General features: G+C 36.9%; 3 protein-coding genes across 5 annotated transcripts; all 3 read right to left on the bottom strand.

The window, feature by feature from the left end:
• Window positions 1–202: 202 nt before the first annotated feature.
• Window positions 203–5,765, bottom strand: LOC128213875 (uncharacterized). The gene is made up of 7 exons (XM_052919944.1): window positions 5,615–5,765; window positions 3,750–3,983; window positions 2,127–2,363; window positions 1,738–1,833; window positions 1,361–1,514; window positions 1,030–1,230; window positions 203–867 (listed from the first exon to the last, which is right to left on the bottom strand). Exons 1-7 carry the CDS (start codon window positions 5,627–5,629, stop codon window positions 536–538), a joined length of 1,269 nt encoding a protein of 422 aa, XP_052775904.1. The 5' UTR covers window positions 5,630–5,765; the 3' UTR covers window positions 203–535.
• Window positions 5,766–6,280: 515 nt separating this feature from the next.
• Window positions 6,281–15,588, bottom strand: LOC128213878 (uncharacterized). 2 transcript variants are annotated; one of them, XM_052919946.1, is made up of 7 exons: window positions 15,226–15,588; window positions 13,540–13,654; window positions 9,928–10,116; window positions 8,666–8,902; window positions 8,251–8,500; window positions 7,892–8,092; window positions 6,281–7,389 (listed from the first exon to the last, which is right to left on the bottom strand). In XM_052919946.1, exons 2-7 carry the CDS (start codon window positions 13,600–13,602, stop codon window positions 7,070–7,072), a joined length of 1,260 nt encoding a protein of 419 aa, XP_052775906.1. In that variant the 5' UTR covers window positions 13,603–13,654; window positions 15,226–15,588; the 3' UTR covers window positions 6,281–7,069. The 2 variants fall into 2 exon arrangements, with proteins under 2 accessions (XP_052775906.1, XP_052775907.1); XM_052919947.1 differs by lacking the exons at window positions 13,540–13,654; window positions 15,226–15,588 and adding an exon at window positions 11,137–11,341.
• Window positions 15,589–18,546: 2,958 nt separating this feature from the next.
• Window positions 18,547–23,232, bottom strand: LOC128213879 (DNA excision repair protein ERCC-8-like). Of its 2 annotated transcripts, XM_052919950.1 has the most exons (6): window positions 22,981–23,118; window positions 21,651–22,004; window positions 21,092–21,317; window positions 20,258–20,475; window positions 19,908–20,014; window positions 18,547–19,337 (listed from the first exon to the last, which is right to left on the bottom strand). In XM_052919950.1, exons 3-6 carry the CDS (start codon window positions 21,149–21,151, stop codon window positions 18,718–18,720), a joined length of 1,005 nt encoding a protein of 334 aa, XP_052775910.1. In that variant the 5' UTR covers window positions 21,152–21,317; window positions 21,651–22,004; window positions 22,981–23,118; the 3' UTR covers window positions 18,547–18,717. The 2 variants fall into 2 exon arrangements, with proteins under 2 accessions (XP_052775910.1, XP_052775908.1); XM_052919948.1 differs by lacking the exon at window positions 21,651–22,004 and having other exon boundaries at window positions 22,981–23,232.
• Between the last annotated feature and the right edge of the window lie 167 nt (window positions 23,233–23,399).

Genomic DNA, 23,399 nt, shown 5'->3' on the forward strand with positions numbered 1-23,399 from the left:
ATTAATACCACACCACATGCCGGCAAATCACAACACAAAGGAGATACAATCCTAAATTAGTACTCAATTTATTGCTACAAAAGACACACACGCACACGCACACACACACACACACACACACACACACATTTATTTAGACAATGCCGTTTTGTTCGTTTGTATTTGTCTCCTTACATACTTTACATACCACTTATAAACAATGCATCGTTTACATTTATTCAAATTCACAAAAGAAATAAATCCGTTACAAACTGAAATATAGCACAAATATATGAAATATATTTTTGAATGTTGTTGAGGACAGTCCAATCCTTTTATTCATAATGATACATAAGGAACAAAACATTTATTCTCATTCTGATACATGTATAAATTATATTTTAAAGCTAGAAAACTGACAGGGAGGGATGCGCACTTCTGTGTTACTAAAAGTAAATACTACATGAATTTTGTTGTGATTACATCAACACATCTTTACCGTAAGGTAACACAGAAACAAAGGATATCGTGTTTGTACGGCCAAATACCATATGGACTACTGCTGATCTGAAAATACTGACTTAGGTACAGTGATTGAGCCGTTAGGGCTACTCACGGAGTCTGTGTCACCACAGACTACCCCGTGAATGTCTTCCACAAGTCTGCGAATGTCAGACAACTTATGCTCCGTAGCTACTTGGTACCTCATGGACTCCAGGAAGTGCATGAACTGGGATGGTTTGTCGGGGTCCGCACTCTTCTTTATTATGCTTCGCTCATCAATTCCTCCTTCCAGACACTTCGACAAGGATGTATCAGGCTTGCTGTGTATTCTAGGGCGCGATTTTGCACGTCCAAGTGTTCCTTTTTTGTAATCATTTTTCATTTCTGAAAAGGAAAGGCACCACATACGATTATATAAAATTCAAAATCAACATAATTGTGAATGTGTTAACGTTTTGTTTTGGGCTAAAATCTATGGTTTATTAGCTCGACTACAACGACGGACCAATTAACGATGTAGCGAAGTTTGAGCACAATAGCAGTCACCTAGGTACCGCTCCTGTTCATACTCGTTTACTAAACCATACAGCTTGTCACCATTGCTGTCTCTTGATTCTTTTATCCACTGGCAAAGAATATTCACACAAACTTTAGTCATCTCATCGGCCTCTTCAACAACAAACTCGTGATCAATAGATGTAGGGTCAACGTTCAGCATACTTGCAAATTCATAGAAGTTGGTAAAATCTAAAAGTAGAAATCAAATAAAAATAAAGGTATGTCCTATTTATCAAGATGACACAATCAGCATGACAAGATGAAGGCTTTCAAAAAGTCAAAAAGTGCCGAACAGACATTTCACATCAATATTACCCACCAAACTTGTCGATTATCCTGTTGACAGCCAGCTTGACAGAGGCGGGCACGGTGACCTTCTGTTTCTTGCTAAACATGTAACCACAGAACGCCTTCACCCCTTCCTTTAAGACAGCCTCGTCAGACCGGTCTTTGCACAGACCCTCCAGCAGCGACTTGAGTCACATACAGTCGACATTACGACGCTAGCTCATGGTACTTGATATGCTTAATGATAATTCGTGCTTAGGGAGACCAGAAACGATCACTTTCCTACGAACTAGTTTTATTTGTTTGATGTTACATCGTAATTAATAAATACCCATTCGGAAATTACATCCATACACTGATTGTTACTTGTCTTTAATTTGCTTATCGACATAATTTTAGGTTTCTTACCTTTAAATTGTCCATGTTCTTTACTGACTTCGTATCCATCTTGGCAAGCATGGTTTTACAGCCTTCTAGCGAATATGTAATCTCTTTCAGTTGAATCTGAAGAGGTTAACATTAACTTTTATCAATGTGTTACATCAGACATAAGTTTATTCTTCATAAATTAACTGTTATGATGCAAACAAGAAATGTAAAGAACTTGAGTTGTCAACAATTGGTATATACTACTATAGTCAGGTTTCGATTTATGATATCAATTTAAACATATCATATCATATTGACTCTGGACCATTTTCATTTAGATATTTTGTTTCAATGACACGTTAAATGTTGTTTTTTTTAATGTTAATTCATTTATGATTTATGATTTAACGCAGGCAGTATTGCTCAACCTCAGCATTGCGTAGTTTGTTTTCGGCCATGGACCTGGCTGCCGTGTTCTCCTCTATGGCGGATGTCAGTTTGTCCGCGAGGTTTTCAACATCCTCCAATACAGCTTCGATGTCTCCCACCGTGTAGATTGTATTATTTGTACCGATCTGCACATTGCTGCCATGTAAATTGATCAAGTCCTTGTAGGGATGATCTCTCACTAGGTTTTGCATGCGTTCCAGCAACTCGTCGTTGATCTACATGACGTGAAATGGGACATGTTTGTTTGTACTGTTGCTTCTCAATTATCTCATAGTTTATAATTAAAGATCGTTTACTGTCATTCGATGATGACTGGGGCTCTGCTTTATACTGAATAATATATGTCTCTGAACTAAAGCGTTTGAAAATAAAATAGCAAAACTATATGTACTTGAGTTATGGAATAAACACAGAGTCAATTGTGTATCAGTGTAAGTACATAATCATATATTTACATTCGTGATTGATTATCTGAACGATCAAATTTGTTTTCATTTTGCATGAACCGGTCGTCATTTCGTGACCTTTGTAGGCGGAGTTTTGCAAGAAAGCAACGTTCTGATTGGGCGCTGGTGAATCACCGTGCGTAGAGTTCTTACTACGATCTACTTTTTGCTAAATATAGCACGGCATATGTACACAAACAACTGATAAAACGACACACATGTGTCCAGTTTTAAAATTTTGACACATCAAATAATGTCGAAATAAATTTTTTCATCATAAGAATGATATAATGGTATCTCTCATATTAAAGAAGAACATTTTAAAATTGCATAACCTAAAACAACATTTAAATACATGAAATGATCGGAACCTACCAAAGTGGCATGTATTTTTCGAGTAAGAACAACCATCTTAAAGTGTCAATTCGAGAAGACCTGCACATCATTCAACTACAATTTGATGGAAAACATTGAAAGACAACAAAACAAAAATAAAAAATACCATACTATGTTTACCTTTATCTGTTAAACTGAACGTAATCCATAAAACCATCGTAACACATATTTTATGCCCACTCACATTGGTCATGCATATATGTAAAACAGGAGTTAAAATGTATCGATATTTTTCTTGATTAAAACAAGAATATTACAAAGTAAATCATTATTACCACCATATTTATTACAGTCACTACCAAATGATTGAAAAGAATCTTGGATTATTTATTTTTGGACTTTTTATTATGCGGATGATAAAAAGAACGCATAGCTTAAAAAGCAAGGGCGACAAGTGCTCTTACCATTTACATTTGCTCTCGCGATTTTTTCCCTTTATTGTAATTAAAGACTTGTTCTCGAACTCTTTTAGGTCGAAACATATGTAAATATACGTATTGATTCTTATTTTTTGTGCGTTCATGCAGTATGAACGGCCGCGATGTTGCATTTTTCCAAGAATCGCTAGCGCGGTGCATGCATTTGCAAAATCGCGGCCGAGCGTTCATACTGCATGAACGAACAAAAATAAGAATCAATCCTTAATTGTCTATATAAATGTGATGACAATACACTTTAACATATAAAATATTAACTGACAGCCTTACTAGATTGCAATGTTTCATCTGACGATAGAGTTGAATGCAATTTTTACCGTACCCTTTCCGCTATTTCCACCTTGATTTCGAGGTCATGGTTTTCGTCCGTCAGTCGCTGTATTTCCCGCTTCTTGTCCTTCTTCTTCTTGCCAAGTGTAAAGAACGACTTGCCCTTGGGTTCGGACCCGGCCTCTGTGTCTGCTTCTTGCTGAACATATGCCCCCGCCGCACCCGGACTCCTGGGGGAGCTCAGTGGCAAACTCGTGGGCACAATAGGCAAGGAAATACTTTTTTTCTGCTTGACAAATGTTAGTATGATTACATATAAATTATAGGAAAAACGATGGAATTTTTCCGTGGATAGTTTAATGATTGAGACAAGTATAACCTTGCACAGAGTAGGAGAAAATTGTTTACTGTTTAACTATATGACATGATACGCGTCTTCATATACTTGTAAAGTAGTATATGTACTTCAGATCACAGGGGCAGGTTGCGTTGTTTTGACACACCACGCCCCCGTCCGTTTTTTTATCATTTTTTTTTATCAAATTTTAGTAAGAATATGATGTGGTAACTGTAACTTGTGAAAATTGGCAAAAAAAATAAATTTATTTTTTATTTTTTTTATCTTAGTAAAGGGTGACGACTTGACCCTGAATTTCCATGTATTTGCCGACATGACCCTGTTTAAGAGGCCATAACTTTATCAAATCTTAACCAAACTCTGCATTGTTGGACTTTCCTTGTAGAGTTAGTGTCAATCTTTAAGAAAATGTACAGTTTTAATGAACACAAATGCAATTTCAAACCCGAATTTCCTAAAACATGTTACACGACGAACCAACTACCCGCAAATTTCACCGAAATTTTCCAGACTAAAATGCATTATCCCGCTATTGCATCATAAATTCAACACGTGTGCATAAGAGGAACAATATATCTATCACGATACAGGTGAAATGGAAGTCAAATATCGTCCAACAGAGCCGTGTTAGCCAGTTAATAAATACCAGTTAGGCAGAACAGATGTCGAAATCAATCAAACATGGTAACCTTAATTCAACCTCTTTGACATACATGCACTTAAAACCGCTGCTTGGAAAAGCTATCTGGCAATGTTAAACTAAAAGATAGGAATTGAGGGCAAGAAAGTACTTTTAAGCGTATCACTTGTTAATTAAAAAAACTCAACGACTAGATACTGGCAATAACCTCCTGCAAACGAGTCAAACACGCCGGAGAAACGTGTTGACTCAATAATACAATGGAAACTGCAGCACGAACCAATCACTCAATCATTTCACCATGGATTTGCTTAAAAGCACGACCAACAAACGAGACACACGATGCCCCAAGTCGTATCCTTTCTTGCCATGGCCAATGCTATAGATGGCGTGGTAAATAGTAGGGTAAAATGCATCGGCTATTATGCACAAGTCACTTGTAACCACGGCCCCCAGGTCCGGGTAATAGCGGGGACTTTGACTTTCGGTCCAGCCAAGCCCGGGCAAAATCCCCAACCTGCGGGGACAAACTGCTGGTAAAATCCCCGCCAAATCCCCCCGCACCTCAGGGACCCTAGGTAAGGCCCATTCCCCGCTATTTTTGGTGCCAAGACAAAACCACCGCATTCACCCGGCACTGCGAGGCCACCTGGAAGCTAAAAACACGGCCTATTCCCCCGGCTATCCCCGGTATACCCCCGGACCTGGGAGGGGGGGGGGGCGTGGTTACAATTGTCTGGTGCATTACTTTAGCGAATAATAATAATAGTAGTTTACTACATCTTCTAATTTCGGTAATCGAATATACGAATATTCGATTAAAAGAATTACCGAAAATTTGAATATCAATTTTCCCATTCGTTTGCATCCCTAGTAAATACAAAGATATGCGCAACATTTTTAAAGGATATAGAATTACCTGTATTGGTTCCATACTTATGCTGCTTTCACTTAATTCTCATAAATATTTAAACCATAAAAAGCCCGACTATTTAATCAAAACACAGCACTCGTATGATATAGGTTACGATTGATTAGCATAAATAAATGAAGACAATGGTACACTCGTGATCCGCAATTTAGATTGAACGGAAATGGGGAATCACGTGCACTGATGCTCTTGTGAAGGAGAGCACTTGAAAGTTACTTTAATACTGTAATACGGTGCACATAGAACAAGATGGCATATGATCATTATCATTATATAATGACAAGTTTAAAGTCGTACATCGTTGACTTGAAATGGAGATGAAATCTGCCCGTCATATAAAACGATTTGCATACCTTATATACATGTATATATATATAATGACATCAATCCCGCAATGCATTATTTACACCAACGTTTCATTATTTCATTCAAGAATTGATAGAAACTACCTAATTTCATTTAAGAATACCTGACAGTATTTCTTTCGCACCCATTCTGTAAAAACAACGACCCGACCGTAACCGTACCCGGAAACATTTTACCAAAGACGTCACAATAATGCGGGCAAAAAAAATCAATCACCGCAAATCACTTTTAAACGTCAAATTAAAACCAAATGACAACACTACATTTAACATTTTATAAATTGTCACTCTTTAACATGTTTATTTAGGTTGTTCGGGGCCTGAAGACACAATACACAATAAACAAGACAAACAATTTTCAATTTACATGTATATTGTTATGCCATAATTCGCGATCCGAAGATGTTGCGTGTCGGAAAATATTCGGAATTGACGAAAGGCAGTTCATTTTAGATATGGAAGTTGAAGTGTAAATATATGGTCTTGAAGGTAACGTCAAATACATTAAGCATGGAGGAATGTGTTTCACGCAAAACTAGTTGAAAATACATCATCTACACTATGTTCAACGAAAAAAATCATTAGCTGTCAATGAACACTGTCCAGGTAACAATAAAGAACCTTTGACGAAACGCGCTATCCTGATAATAGTATAACATGCAATTTTATTTAAAGATAGAACAGTTAGAACATAAACAAAGTTGTGCATATATTAATATAATATATTTTTATATAAGTGTTCGCTATCTGTAAATAATACCTTCATATACTGAGCATAAAAGACGGTAAGTAATACCACTGTAGAATATAAATCTGATTATGATCGATGAGCAATTCAACAAATGCATGGATATATCACAAAAAACATAACGTTAATGATGAAATTGAAATACATAATCACTTTGCACATGTCTCTATAGCACCATAACATCACATTTTTCAAAACTATTCACTTCTCAAACGTCATGATAAATATATGTCAGAGAGGCATTCCCTTCTGATGTTTGAGTGAAAACTCTTTTAAATGTATTACTAACAACAATGAGAATACTTCAACAAAACGGATAACGTTTGGCGGCTAGACTTCTGCAATTAGCGGTTCACTTCTTGACTCTCTTGGGCTGGGTGGTGTTTCGGTGTCAGTACAAATTGTCCCATGGATGTCTTTCACCATTCTATGCATGTCCGACAGTGTCTGTTCCATGGATACTTGGGACTTCATGGACTCCAGGAAGTGCATAAACTGCGATGTCTTGTCAGGGTCTGCCCATCGCCTTGTGTTATTTCCGCTGGGTACCCCGGTCAGACCGCCCGCTCCATCAGAGCTTGGCCGGTTGGACATTCTGCAGGAAACTTTTGCGCTAGAAAGGCTGTCTTTCTGATATGTGTTCGTCTTTTCTGAAAGAACGGCAATTTTGATTGGGCAAAGTAAACTGATAACATTATAATTGAAGTTTAAAGTCAAATAGCAATAACATACTAGATCTCGTTTTATGGCTTGAATATCAAAATCAAGCCAGACGGATTAACAAGTAAAAGGCATATAACAATACGCTGAAAACCTACTCAAAAATCTAAATTATGACCAAATGCAAATAAAGGAATCAAGCAAGAAAAATGGTATTATTTGTAGCCTTCTACAGACACAGATCTATCGAGCACAACTTCCATAAGAGCATGTTTTAAAACTCTATATCCATGACTACTAAACAGTAGAGCACAACTAACTGAACGATTTCGGTTAAGCAGGTGAATATTCACTCATTGTGAGCGTACTAGTGCATAGGGCGGTTTGCTACTGTCAAGTGTCCTTAACATAAAGTTGAAACTTTGCGAAGTCTTCAATCATTATTAACATACTTTGAAGTAGGCCCCTTGTTATAAGGATGAATGTCATTACCTGTGCGCCTTTCCTGCTCATACTGGAGCACTAGGTTATACAACTGCTCGCCGTTACTGTCGTTTGTCAGTTTGATCCAGTGACCAAGAATAGTCACACAGATATCGACAATATCGTCTTCGTCTTCAACAGCAAAGTCTTGATCTATTGAGGATGCATCAACGTTCAGGAAACGTGCAAACTCATACCAATTTGTGAAAGCTGGAATGAAAATGATCAGTTTTACTCCTAAATGCTTTAGGATGTATGATGTATGGATGGATGACTTAACAATAAATTTCAATTCTTTCGAAAAGATCGAGTATCTAACTCTATTTATGTGTTTCGTGAAATTCTTCAGAACCTAGTAAAAAACCTACCAAACGTGTCTATGATTCTATTAACGGCTAGTTTAACAGAGGCGGGCACGGTAACCTTCTGTTTCTTGCCGAACAAGTAACCCCATAGCGCCTTCACCCCTTCCTTTAAGACAGCCTCGTCAGACCGGTCATTGCACAGACCCTCCAGCAGCGACTTGATGTTCCCCATGTTCTTCACAGTCTTGTTATCTAGCTTTGCCAGCATGATTTTGCAAGTCTCTAGCGAAGATTTTATTTCCTTCAGTTGAACCTGAAGATTACAAAATGTATTCGCCGTCATTTTCTATCAATTTTTATCTTGACAAAACAACAATGCAATAATAATAATGTGTAAGACATACAAACCACATTGTATTTAAATTGAATCAAACATTGATTAACGGTCGATAAAGTTGGAAAAGAATGTTGGACCTACCTCGGCATTTCGGAGTTTGCTCTCAGCTAGAGACCTGGCTGCCGTGTTCTCGTTCACGGCAGCCGTCAGTTTGTCCGTGAGGTTCTCAACACCCTCCAGGACGCCCTCTACTTCTACAGTCGTGTAGGTATTGTTGATGTCCCCGATGTGCACGTTTCCGTCATGTATCTCTATAAAGTCTTTAAAGGGATTCTCTTTCACCAGTTTTATCATGCGTTCAACCAACTCTCCGTTGATCTGGAACACACGATGATGAACAAATGAAAATGCGCCACTTGAATAAACACTCAAGTCTTTAACATATACCCTTACGTCTTGTACAAGCAATTCGGATGACAGAATTATTATAAATCTTTAAACAAATATAAATGAACACATAGATCCTTAGCAAAATGGACATTGTTTTGCAACTGTCTTCACATCGCATGTCAGCTTTTCTAGCATTATTCAGAAACATATTTCTGTACCAGGTAATGTATGGTGTCTAAAATGCTTTTTGTTTCGTAAATACTAGTACACATGTAATTAAGTCCAGAAATTACACCACCACCTTACTGATATGGGCTTGGGGAATGGCATGTAAATGAAAAATGCCCCGCCTAATATATATATATATATAAATACATGTCCTCTAAGAAATATTGAAAACCAATAAATGTTAGAAGCGCTTTTAATATCATATGGTTATATAAATACCATTCACATGAACGTCCTTAAGTGAAGTTATAGTAATATATATCAACTCTTCTCATGCGTGATTTGACCGATTTGGCAATGGAATTAGATTTTGTATTGACTATTTGACTTAAGTGCTTACTCTCAGCCAGTGTATGATATATGCTGTTCGAAACCTTTTCATGTATACACTAATATCTACGAGGTATTCAGTTTTATTTACATTAACACTTGACCCATCTGTTTGGCTATACTTTTGGAAGCAAAATGGCAAATTTGGGTATGAAACGCCATTTGTATCAGTCCCTCTTTCAATGATTCAGAATAAGGTGAATTACTTTCGACATTTAAAACAAACCTCTTTATATTTTATACAGTTTTATGAACTCAAGGATTAAGTACATCAGTCGAGTCATTTGACAAAGGTTTCTGCACAACAACAATCGCGTACACTGATTGATGACATGCAAACTGATGACAAGATTAGTATACTAACCATGAATAGCGCGCGTTAATCAATACCGCAATAGATGCGGGTTATATGATTTAGTGCAATACCTTCACAAATAAGGAATGTATGGTCCTACCCTGTCGGCGATTTCCAGCTTTATTTTCAGCCCCTGGTTCTCCTCGGACAGCTGCTGGATCTCCCTTTTCTTGTCCTTCTTTTTGCTGCCCAACCGGAAAAACTTGCCCTTTATCGATCCCGTTGGGGAGGTCGCCGTAGACCTTGTGGGCAGGCTCGCCGGCATCGTCCGTCGGGCCTCCACATCTCTCTGTCATAAGAACGAAACTATAGCTTATGGATCCAGTTACGGTTCCAGTTTTTTATGTTAGAGGGTGCGTAACTAAGGAGCATTAATTTTTGACTTGCACCCCAAAAACGTAAATGATTTTGGTTAAATGTGTTGACTGACAGGAGGCTCGGAGTACTACTAGTCCGAAATGGTCATTTTGGGCTTTTTTCTTTACTCTTTTCGAAATAATTGAACTAAAAAGTAAATTTGAGCGTTTTTAAGGGGGGGGGGAGGGAGGAGCCGGGTGCACATTGGCCTTTACAAGTTTCCAATCACTATGCAATCTATACCCTCATGCGAACCATGCCTTGCTAAAAAAGCATGGATATGTCATAAAGTAATCAATTACCACCTTGAACCTTTTTACTAACTTTAATAACTTGCTTATATTGAGATTGTTGGTGGTTCACAGACTTTCATTATCAAAATGGTTAAACTGATTTGTGAACTATTCTTTTTTTAATATTCGTCCTTTAAACTCAATATTGAAAGACGGTTTACGGGCCGTATTTACTGGTTTTATCGCCAATATATTTGCAGTTCACATTTAAGTTGAAACAAAATACTTTGCCTTATTACTGTGTGTTGTAAGCGCCATATACTGCATAATTTGTTTTGTTGTAAATCTGACCTTTAATTAATACTATGCATGAATCACTACTTAACAAGAGCTCTGTATACTGATGACAAGGCTGGTCCGATAGTCAACGCGCACTAGTTATCGTCATCGAGGGCAATTATTTTCACTGGGGCAATTATCAACGAAAAGCCATGGCCAACCATGTATAATACAAATGTTTTGTCAGTTGTCAATGATTTCAAATGGATTTAAAAACATGATTTAGTGGAATAATGAAGGACATGTCACATAATTAGCATATAGTCTGAATTAAAGTCTTAAAAATGTGGTTTGAGTGAGAAAACTGAGAAATAACATAATGGTTTTGAATGACTTTAGCTGAGAAAAATAACGAGTGACTGGAAATCAAAGTAGCAAACCTTTTTGTACGTGTTTTCAGAATAAGCCTACAATTTGTCCATTCTTCAAATATTTCCTGTTGTACATCGGCTGATTGTGATGTTCATTTCAATAGGTGAGAACAGCTAGGGTCGATCAAGGCTAGGATCAGTTTCATAAGAATCTCGGTTTGAATGACCCTAGCCATTTCGCTTGAATAACTAACATTTCTCAGCGAATTAAGTAAAACAAAACGTTTCAACAAAACATTTCCTTGTCTCACTGCTTTATAACCTTTAAACCGAATGTAAACATCCGGTACGGTTTCGGGTAGTACTCGTTACTGAAACACGGAAGGTGTCATTTTTGGTAAAACTATTTTCACTATTTTTGCACCGATAGTTCCATTTAAATCCCTTTAAAGCTTTTTATGTTTAAATGTTTGCCTACCAAGTATACGGTGGCCATTTTGATTTCCGTGACAATGACGTCAGTGTGCACGTTCTCGTCTTCGTCAGGCAATTGTGTCATAATCGCCCTGACGTGCCGTGATAATCTCATGGGCGGAGACGATAATCATTATTGTGGGAATGCATTTCTATAGTAAAATGTTACTATTTATAGTTACATGTGCATTATGGCCTCAACTTATCATAAAACAATGAAAAGTGTATATTGGTAGTCTTTCACATTTGTATTCTGTTAAAGGAGTAGTCTTTAACTGTGTCTGAATAGTGTTCAGCATCTCTGTTTATGGCGTCAACAATGCCACCGTGGCTGTCATGCACCATGAAAGAAATCAATTTGTCAAAAAGGCACGTTGAACTCAGGGTTGCATCCAGGAATTGACGTTAGAGGGTGCGTTACTTAGAGGCGCAACCTTTTGACATGCGCCCCTCCCTGAGAACTGAAAGTATATGGCATAAACTGTTTGCATGGAGATTTGGGGTTTAACTCCTTCAAGAAAATTTTAACCGTGTGTAGTCGGAAATGGTGTATTTTATTACTTTTTTTTTTTATCCCATATTGATATACAAAGTGAAAGTACATCCCCCCTCTAAATTCGCTAGTGGAACTGATAAAACAAACCGACATGCATCCACATTGCTTCGGCTTCTTATGCGTATGTATTTCAGCGGTTTGGACGAACAAATGAGTCTTTAAAAGCGGCGTGCCTTGTCAGTAAAGAAAAAAGATATCAAGCAGTATTTGAAAATTAAACGTTCGGCTAGCTGCGTTAGGCTTGAGGGATTAATTTCCATAAATACCTCCAAATAAAAAATAACCTATACTTAACTGAATAGCAAACTTATGTTAAAACCACAACATTCTGGCTAATCATAAAAATGTGAAAAATTCATGAGTCTATGGTATCTTATTTCTCATTCTATTTATTGCTATTCATACAATGGCCTTCTCAACAAATCCTTTTCATGTGATGTTTATGACTTGTCTAATGTCGTGACTTATGTTTCTCTAATTTCATTACAATGACTTGTCCGTTTTAATGACACGATTTATTAATGATATTAGGTATAAAAATACATGTCAGAACGGTGTGCATTACCTCTATAAACGATCTTTATTTAGCAACTTAAGTTGATATCCGCTATTTTATTACTTAATGGAGGTCTATCCGCTATGCAATGTATTGCTACATCATGCGAATGTTATTTTACTTCAAGGTAGGCCTGATGTTTCCGAGTGTTCGAAATTACATTTTGTCTAATGGGATGGCAGTAATTTTGAGTTATACCCTAGTTTAATACTGGCATTGCTAACAAGAGGTCGAAGGACTAGGGGAAACCTTTTTTATCGAAGCACAAGTATCTTGAATACTCTGTTTAAGTTTTAGTTTATTGGCAATATCAGCAAACTCATACCGTTGGCCAAAACAAAAATATTATACTATAGTTGTGGCTGATATGTGCATGTCAGGAGAGTCGAACCAAATGAAACCGATAATCTGGGTGACTGAAATGAGTTCAAACTCAACGGGTGTAGCGGTTCTCATTTTTTGAACTGCGAACAGGTCAGTATTTAAAAATGAAACGGACACAGTTGCATATTTTTTTGGTATAAGATGAAAAGATTTTATGTGTAGTCGAAGAATCTGTAAATATTATACTGTTAAACATATGGCAAATTTACATAGAAAGATTAAAAATCGGTCCTTTAACTATAGCTATCCATTTCAATGAAAATAAAGAACAAAACACGATCTGCTATTCCTTAATCTGTATTGAGTGTTCAGTCATATTTACATATTAGTAACCAGTACGCAATTTCCTTTCAAATGATACCCAAATTAAATAGGGTCACCCGGTATCAACATTTAGCCGAAGGCAATATAAAACAAAATACTTATTTGAACATATCAGAAATGATGCGAAGAGAAGTCCATTGACTATCCATGATTTTATACAACAACAAAACCGACTTACATGGAAATGCGATGGTGTCCGAGAAAGTTCTCTTGTTGGGTAGGATCGTGGTAACGTTGCCATTTTCCGCAGACAATTTTCTTCTTAGTAGATTCAAGAACTGTCAGTTGTAGAGCTATGGATGCAAGTCGTTATTATAAATGCTGTTTCTAACTAGCTGCCTATTGACGAGCAGTGCTCAGTGTAAAATTCATGTCAGCTTCCTTTAATCTTTTTTTGTTTGCATATAAATTTCCTCAAAAAATGTAAAATCCCAAACGAACTATTTATATGTAAAAAACCCATGGTGTTTTCCATTTATTTATCATAATCGCTCAAGCGTTAGCCTTAAGACTGTCATAACCGAATATTTACAAAGCTGAAGTAAGTACGATGACCTTAAGCATAGTTAACCTCCGTTATTATGGCGTAGCATTTGGGCCATAAGTCGCCTTAAACATAGTTAACCTCTATTATAATGGCGTATCATTTGGGCCACAAATCGCCTTAAACATAACCTCCATAATTATGACGTACCGTTTAGGCCATCCGTCACAGGCGTGCAATTAATTGTGAGGAGCAACTCTGTTTGATTAAGAGGTGAACCTCAATATTTAGGAGTGCATTCTTTAAAATTGTGCCTCTATTTTGGCTCTTCTTTTAGTGTTAAGCGATATTTGGCCCAAATGGTACGTCATACATAATACTGTTTCTTACATATATAGTACAGGACTATCCAAATCATTTTTAAACGCTTCAACGATTTGGTTGGAGAGGCAATGGAGTGGAAACAACCAACTGGGTATTTACAGTCTATCTTATACAAGTTTAAGTTAATACCACATTGTATTTGACAAACCTTAACTGTTCACCCCTATCTTTTCAATAAATTTGAAGTTTACATTTTAAGCACCAAAATAAAAACAAATCTAGTATTAAATATTTTCGAGCGCCTTACACGTGAAGAAAGCTGTGTTTGGTTTAAGTTTTTTTTGCTATTGTAATGACAATAATTATTTCCAAAGAGGTGATGGCTTAATTAAGGAATCTCAATCTTCACTACTCATGGATGGGTTTCTTCCTTTCAGCTACGGCATTTTCCAGGAAAACAAGTGGCAAGTCTCACATTACAGTTTTTAGTTGATCATGTATTGTTAAAATGACGATTGCCCGGTTCCAGGGCGAATATGAGCTGTCAGAGAAATTGATGGGCAAGGCCGGGCTGAGTTAACATGGATATTGACGTCCCGGGCTCCAGATGTATGACAGCGTTCTCAAAACAGTTCCACATACAGGAGATACGTCCTGGGCTATGGGAATTTACGCCTGGGCTGTCAATCTTAATTGCAAGAGATTGAAATAATGTTTACAGACGATTGAACTGAGCAAGTGCTGTCGTATATTCATTTGTTGTGCATTCCGGCCTTCGAACTATGCTCGGATGCAATTATGCGTTTCGTATTAAGTATTTTAGAACGGTGTATTAATGTATTCGCATACAGAAATTCTTGTTAAAGCCTTCACCAAAATAACAAGATCAGTCTTCACAGATTTTGCTGTTGTATAGGCAATGAGAAAATATCCCCGTTTGACTGATTTCCTATGCTGATCGGTGATAGGTCGGTAGACATACAACCTTAAACAAAGTAAAAACTCAAATGAAAGATAAACAGAAAAGTGTGTTACGTTTGTTACAGGTATATTTACCATGCTTGCCCATAGTAATGTTCTTTTCACTGTTGATTGCCTACATCTCAGTACCATTTGTAGGAGCCATTTGTCCTTTTTCTCCCTACAGACGTGTTAATATGTCATCGTTAGTGTGACTGCTGTGCGGTTTCAAGGATGTGGGGATATTGATCCATGAGAAGAACGAGCTGTTCCTATGTTGTAGATGCATTCAAATATGAAACTTTAAACACACACACACGACGTATACTGCCGCTAGTAACCTCTTTAAGAATCTCAAAAGTTATCGCTATTGAAGATCAGTTGAATCCAATGCTAGTGCCTAAATAATGGTGAATTTATTTGAACATGATGATAATAGTTAATTGTTTAAAAAACAAAACAAATTATTATCCAATTCAGTTACATGCACAGAACAGTAGGAACTTGCAATTGAGATCGTTGCGAGGCGCTGCAATGGCCATCCATATAGTTATTATCCCCATAAAAACCTGTGCCCAAGTTTGAGAGTGGCAGGTTAATTTATACTATTTTGACATTGATTGTAAAGTTCATATTTTTGTGAATTTAGGCCCTCCTGTCCAAATTGAAAGCCAGGTTAAATTTCCCATGGTGGAGCTAGAACCAACGATCTCGCGGGTGAGAGGAGGAAAGTGTTAATTTGTTTAAAATTTGATAGTTTATCATTGATAACTAAGGAGTGATTCAAGCTGATTCAACATTGTAACCAAGTTTGTTAAGGATTGAATGAAAAATTGCTAAACTGAAGAGCGGATACCATTTCGGACGTAGCCGACGTAGGGATATAAAAATAATTTGAACCTATAGAAACATACATTAACCTACAGTCTGATAATATCTACTGAATAAAAAATACATTAATGACATATTATTACAACAGCAAGAAGGAAAGGTATTAATATTATCCCAAGGAATGATGGCTAATTCATATTCAATGCCATTAAAGCGTTCTCGAATTCTACACAGTCCATTATGTCGGCAAATGGAAAATGTCTATAACGGCCTTTCTCCCGATAGACAGCGCTTTTTCGGAGGGTACAAATAATAAGATTGGGTTTTATTCTCGACCATTATTTCATTAGCTCAAGCACCAGGAGAGTTCATGTCTGATATTTTCCGGGAGAATGGTATTTATTTGTTTTTAGAGTGATGAGCTACGCACAGTATGGAGAGTTAAGATGTATTTTAGACATGTTGGTAAAACATATGTTTTCAGAGTCTCGTAGGAATAAGTCAAAATCCACAGAATTGCCCAACTTAACGAGAAAACAGCACAATAAATACAATATCTTCTGCTGCTATTTATTAATTATGTGTACTGCCTAATTGGCAAACGAAAAGTATTACGAGAAAGTTCTTGAAAACTGCATGTAATCTATGGAATGACTTGGTGAGAGTGACGCTAACAAACATGAATTACCTGTTCGCCCAGGGTGATCAGGTATTGTACAAATCTTAATTCACTCCAAGTGTAACAATTACAAGAAGTGATTTGTTACTTTAACAAGTATGTGTTCATTGTCTAATAAAAATAATACATAACACTATTTCAACAATAAACAAAAATACATTTTAACTACATTGTAGATATGTCAATAACGTGCAGGAAACTTGAACAATAAGCGACATATGAACGGTCCATAATTGACACTTCTTGTGTCGTGAGTAAACGTTGCATAGATATCGTGCACCGTTAAAACTCAATCCGTTTTAAACACTCGTCACGGACCATCGGCACTGTTTATCTTTGTTCTCCTCCGTCTCCGCCTTTTCGTGAACGTCAAAAAGAGTTTCTCTTGACGCCGACGTGGGTTTTACGCCAAATTCAGTCTCTATTCCGCTGTTTGTAACGTTTGTGGTGTACACGTGATGTCTGTCGTCATTCCCGGTTTTCGGTGTGACGTCATAATCGTCTGTTGTTGATCTGAGATCAATACGGGAACTGTTGACGGAGTCGTCCATAAAAGGCAGATCCAGGTACTCAGAAGAGGTGGCACCGGAAATATTACTTAAACTGCCTTCCTCCTGGATCGTCTTCAGCGGCCCCCGAAACAGATCCTTGTTTCGCGGCTCTTGTTTATAGTCAATAAAAGAAATATAATGCTCACACGGTGTATCGTCTGTGACGTCATCTTCATCCGAGTCCACGTCATTCATGTTTCCTGAGTCCAGGATCTGGGCCACTACCTCGGAGAGACGCCGGTCCTGGAACGGGTCCATCTGCTCGGTGGCTACCATGGTAACAGAGTTTTCTAACTCGCCCATGGTACGTTCTTATTGTGCTTAATACACCAGTGTTTTTCTCATTGCATAATGTCCCGTTAGCAATAATATCCAGCAATAAAACACAACTACAAGATTAACTGTTGTCTTTTCCTAACACCATCCGCTATTAAAAACATCTCACATTCCTTGAGAGCATTGACTAGCTGAGCATATCTGAGGAGCATGGAACGTAAACACTCCTATGAGCCGGCAGTTTGGCAGAAGTTCTGAGCAGGGGAACAGAGAGCAGACGAAATAGGCGCACTGGGCGCGCTTGATTATTGGCTTGCCGCAATACAGGCGCCGGGCGGTCGATACGGCTAATGTAGCGTCGTCTTAGCGGCCCTACCACGCAATTTACCCGACATGCACTTGTTTAATAAAATGTAGAAACAGATAGATTGAGCGAATTGCTTTTTCTCCATTTCCGGCGCATAAGTGGACAATTATTATATATAATATCGTAAATTAAAAATACAAGAGTTTCCTAACGGTGCATTAAACAGAACCCATAAACATACAATATGACAAAACACAAGTTGTATTTATAAACATCAAGGGTATTACCGTATATAACGCCAAAATTATTGATCACTTCTGTCAAACCTTATTACAAATTATGACGACGATGTCCATTTCGCTACAGATCATATAAATGCGTTACACCCAAACGGGACTGCTGACGACAACCATGTCCAGAATTTTCTACGTTTGAAAATTTGACTAGGACGCAAATTATTTTCCTTAATTGAATGTAATGTCCAGAAGGTGACGTATTATAAGTTACACATGTATATTGTTGTGTGTATGTACATGTATGTTTCAAGTAGTTTAAGCCAATTTCATTTACTTTTTGAATTGATTATATCACAGAATAGGATTTCTGGACGATTGTGTAGCTGTTTATTCATTTGATTTAAATGTTATAATGATACCAGTAATGCATATATAACTGTTGTTTTTTTGTGAGTGTGTTATCATTAATAGACGTGAAGTCCGTAAAGGGACTACATGTTTACGAGGTTAGTGCATAAAAACGTATAAAGACAGACAATTACTCTTAAAATTTACTTCTCGTAATCCATTCATCATTCAATAAATTAATAATGTATAACATATTATGGCATCCTGAAAGCAATACAGCTAATATGTATATTACATATTAAAATGAATAATTAAACAAACAAAGGTCGCCATATGGCTAATTAATATACTGAGTGTACATCAAGTATCCTCATCGCTGCTCCAGCTGTCCGCCGTCAATGCTGTGTTGGCCCCGCCAGTCGTCTCTATACCGGACAACCCTGCACTAATTCCATTAGATATAGACGACTTGGCAGTACTTGAAACTGTTATTTTACTGTCATGTTTTTCTGTTGATCTTTTTGGCTGTTTCTCTGTGCATTTAAATTCAACTCTTTCCCTCCGTCTTTTCCTAACATTTCTGTACTGACTAGAAAACGTTTTCGGAGTCCATACCAATATATTTCTATCATTAGCCCCTGAGTACAGTTCATTCAAGTCTGGATGATACAGGCAACAGTTCACGTAGGAGTAGTGTCCTGTCAGCGAGTATTCTCGTTTTCCTGTGACCATATTCAATGCATCAACACTACGTCTTGTATCGTTGGGAATAAACACCAAGTCCTGAGAACAACCATCGGACACGGCAAACTGAACACATTTCTTGGCCCTGTTTGAGATGGCCCCATAATCCACGCCGACATTCTTCCCTGTAGAAGTGTTCCACAACCTCACTGCGTTGTCCGTGCTGCACGAGACAATGTGGATCCCGTCAGATGAGAACTGCAGTCCGTTCACAGCATTGTTGTGGGACAAGGCACCTGAATATATACACAACCAACTAACTTCATGTGCTTGTAATTCAAAACTTTAATTTCATTTTCAATGATATAACAATTACTATTAAATAAAAAAAATATATGCATGTTTTCCATGACTTGTATATAGATATATTAATTGTTTGTTTATTTATAATCAAATCAGAATCCTGTCAAAAGTTAGAAGCTCAATTTATGCAATACATGTAATAGTCAACTGAATCTTTGCGTACTTGCGTATTGCATGGGACATTTCAAATTGTAACAGTTTTGTTTAATATGAAAGTCTTCTCAAAACGCACACGTGATTCAGAAATATTAAGTTTGGAAGATTCATATTACTGCCTGTTCTGGGGGTCAATCTATGTCTATGTTTAGCAAACAATGACAATGTTGGTATCATGATTGATTAACATATATTTGTTTCAAAACATTTCTCTAAATAACTTTATAAAGGATAAAAATGATTGGCTGAAGCAAAACGAACACAGTCAAAACAAGATATTTTGCATTTATATAGATGTAAGATGTAATTATAAGACAAAGATAAATCTTCACAGATAACTAACTTACAGTTATTTTCAAGTACGTCCTTGGGTTGCCTCCCATTGTACTGGTCAAACTGTAGGAGGCTGCCCTTCGCATTCCGGATGTCCCATAGTAATATCTTCCGGTCACCACTGAATTATAATCAGTTATCATAAAAGCCTTAAAATGTCTATAAAAAAATTAGAAAATACATGTTCTTTATTTCTTAAATGCTTTATTTAAAAAAAAATATGCAATGAAATACAAGCGATGCAATTATGTTCAAATATTGTATTTAAGATTGAACCATGAAGGTAAAACAATTTTCTTTTTCTAAACACTATCTGTCAGGAAAGATATCTTGAATAAAAAATGTCGGGAAGTGGAAACTTTACCTTCCACTGGCTAGAATGAACTCATTGTATGGAGAGAACTTCACGACAAACACTGAGGTGTCATGGCCCTTCAGACTGTGTGATGATGAACCAGATTTCAAGTCCACTAGCTTCACTGTGGAACTGTTGGTTGCCACAGCAACAAGACAGTGGCGTGTGGCTATTGGAGACATGTGGTGGCAGTTCACAATGCCACTGAACTGGTACTCATCTGCAGGCTGAAATTACGTCAGCTACATGGCAAGTGTAAGGAGCCACTAAATCGTAATAATACTATCAATATGAAGATACTTTCATGCAACCACTGTAGCCCAGCTGTATACAAATACATGATTAAATTTTCAAACACTGATGCAAACAAAGACATGAGCGCTGTGAACAAATGCCAAATGTTCTTCTGCTGTTGCTTTGTCAAAAAAGGGACATAACTTGACCCATTATTAAAGTAAGAATTATAGGCCTATCTATACATGTGCACATTGTATGTGGTAACAGGTTTACTATGTTTCATTTGAATATCTTGAAAGAATACTGAGTTATGGCCAAGGTTAGATTTTGCACAAAGCTGACAACACTAAGACTATTATAATTTCTTATTTTTTTTACAGAAGAGCTTAATACTAATTAAGGTCTGCAAACCAAGTACTCATCACTTTTATAGTTTTAACACAACTCATGTGTTGTTTACAGGCATCAATGAATGTGGTATTCATGTACATGTTTACAGGCATCAATGAATGTGGTATTCATGTACATGTTTACAGGCATCAATGAATGTGGTATTCATGTACATGTTTACAGGCATCAATGAATGTGGTATTCATGTACATGTACCTTAAGCCTGTTGGTATCCCACACTTTGAGCATACAATCTGCACCGCTGGAGGTGAACATCCCTGTGTCTAGTGGATACCAGAGCACTGTCTCCACACTGAACTTGTGGCGGTGGCGGTTATTCAGTGCCACTGTACCAACACTGGGAAAGGTGTGTCTTTCTGGGCCAGGGGGACAACACACATCATAGATCACAACAAATCCATCTCCTCCTCCAGCTAGCAAGCTAAAAGAAGGAATCATAAAATTTAATAATACAGTGGCATACAACAGTAGCATGTGTCAATTAGTGATTTTATAATTTCAATAGGGTTCTCCATAGACAATCAAATGAACGAAAGTGTTAATCATTTAATTCTTGTATTTATCAAATATAGATAACATTTATTAACATTGCTCTTTTCTTTTAAACAAATTCAATGAAAGGATCATTTGAAAACACGTCATAAAATAAGCTTATAAGCAGTGACGATTATAAAGTCCTAGAAACCAAGACCATGACCTTTTATCCCAAAATCAAATGGAGTCAGCAATGACCCTGTGGGCATTTTCAATATACCTGTCTTATGTCTGACGTAATTTGCAGTGTCCTTATTGATTATTTTATGCTTGGTTCATCGTTTTAAAGTCTCTGACGTGATTTATGATGTTCCTTTTGCTGATTCCATGATCCTATGTCCAGGTTGTCATGTTTAATGTTCCTGTCATGTGTCCATTATTTTTAAGTTGCCCATCAAATATACAATGCGCTCATAGTTGATTTAAATGGACCAATCAGCATTTTCAATATCCCTGGCGTGCTTCCATTTTTCAATCTGTCCATTCAGGAGGTGCGTCTATGTATAAAAAATGTTTGGCTGTACCTGTATGTAGACTCTGCCATTTTTCAAACCCTGAGTGGACACATCAATGGCTGCAGACACAAGACAGGTATATGAAATAGTCCAAATAATTGTACGTTTACAGATTTTTTTACGTTTTTTGAAATGGCAAATCCTTCACGTACAAATTGTTTAGTATCAAAAGTGGGTAGTTATTCCGATCGGGATTCCAGGTTAAAGCATTTAACATCTAAAAAATATCATAAAAACAAGAAATATTACCAGATTATGTTATTTTATATCAGTTCCATACATAAAAATGTCATATCCTATGAATAATTATGAGTTTGACGTGTTTTTTTTCATTTCTTGCTGTCAAAACATAGCATTATATATATGAAGGGCACCTGCAAGGCTTCAGGGCACAATTTTTAAACAATTGAATGTTGTTACGATTGAATTTACTAGGTCTATCTCGAAGCTTGTCGGAGGTGGCTGAGTTATTACGATTGGGTCGAGTTGTTCCGCTTGGCATAATTGTTGTCTGTGTCAGTCAACTTTTGTTTTATTGGAAAGGTAAATAATGTGTTTTAATGCATTAAATGCTTGTTTTGTGCAAAATAACTTCACTTATATGGTAAAATATGAATATAAACCTTTATGATCAATTTAAACCATAAAATACTTCACCTGATACAATTTCAATATTTTTCAAAACACCCTGGTTTTTGCACAAACCCGTTTAGACGTTAGGGATTGGAAGAATCCCATATAACATGTCTATAGTTTTAGACTAGTATATCAAAGTGCTGATGGCACAACCCAAATAAAGGAGCATCAAGTTGTTGATATACATATTGAACAAATTTGTACAGGGCCACAGGTCTTTTTCTGCTTTACCCAATCGGAATAACTTTTCGTACAAAACAATTTCTACATGAAGGATTTGCGATATTTTTTATCAGAAATCGTAAAAAAAATGTGTCAACAAACAATTATTTGGACTACCCTTTGTCACTGCTCAGACAATCTCAACCTAAAATACTGGAGGAAACTTTCAAAACCTACTATCTTTTTTCAACCAACTCCAAGTCAAGCGTATTGACAGTCCCGGAAAACACCTTTTCTACATCTTTGTGATCAGAAAGTTGAAGATTATAAACTCTCCGGGCAGTTTCAGCCCTGTTAAAGCTCAGGGGATCTATGACACCTAATTCACGCCTTTCAATTAATTTAAGCATATCGATAAATTGTTAGAAATTTATAATTAGCCTCTCTTAATTTTACTATCAATTGAAAGCGCTGAAATTTGCATCTCGGTTTGTTTACACCGGAAGTTGAAATAACTTTTTGAAAATTAAGTGAGCGACATCTACGAACAACGTAAAATTATCATTTTTTCTTCTGTACAGTACAGTAGGAAACATCTTAATACATAATTGTTATCATTCTATTTAAATATGATTCACAAATTTGCCAAATGTAAG

This window comes from Mya arenaria, chromosome 13 (assembly GCF_026914265.1).
Source record: "Mya arenaria isolate MELC-2E11 chromosome 13, ASM2691426v1".
Taxonomy (NCBI): domain Eukaryota; kingdom Metazoa; phylum Mollusca; class Bivalvia; order Myida; family Myidae; genus Mya; species Mya arenaria.

Coding starts and splice junctions, on each gene's coding strand:
- LOC128213875 (XM_052919944.1), bottom strand. Junction 2,364..3,749: donor AGGTGGAAATAGCGGAAAGG/GTACGGTAAAAA, acceptor CACGTCATGTAG/ATCAACGACGAGTTGCTGGA. Junction 1,231..1,360: donor CAGGATAATCGACAAGTTTG/GTGGGTAATATT, acceptor TTCTACTTTTAG/ATTTTACCAACTTCTATGAA.
- LOC128213878 (XM_052919946.1), bottom strand. CDS start 13,602: ATGGCAACGTTACCACGATCCTACCCAACAAGAGAACTTTCTCGGACA. Junction 8,501..8,665: donor GCAAACTCCGAAATGCCGAG/GTAGGTCCAACA, acceptor TGTAATCTTCAG/GTTCAACTGAAGGAAATAAA. Junction 8,093..8,250: donor TAGAATCATAGACACGTTTG/GTAGGTTTTTTA, acceptor TTTTCATTCCAG/CTTTCACAAATTGGTATGAG.
- LOC128213879 (XM_052919948.1), bottom strand. CDS start 23,153: ATGCTTAAATTAATTGAAAGGCGTGAATTAGGTGTCATAGATCCCCTG. Junction 21,318..22,980: donor GAGTTGGTTGAAAAAAGATA/GTAGGTTTTGAA, acceptor TCCTTCTTTTAG/CTTGCTAGCTGGAGGAGGAG. Junction 20,476..21,091: donor GGGATACCAACAGGCTTAAG/GTACATGTACAT, acceptor ACGTAATTTCAG/CCTGCAGATGAGTACCAGTT.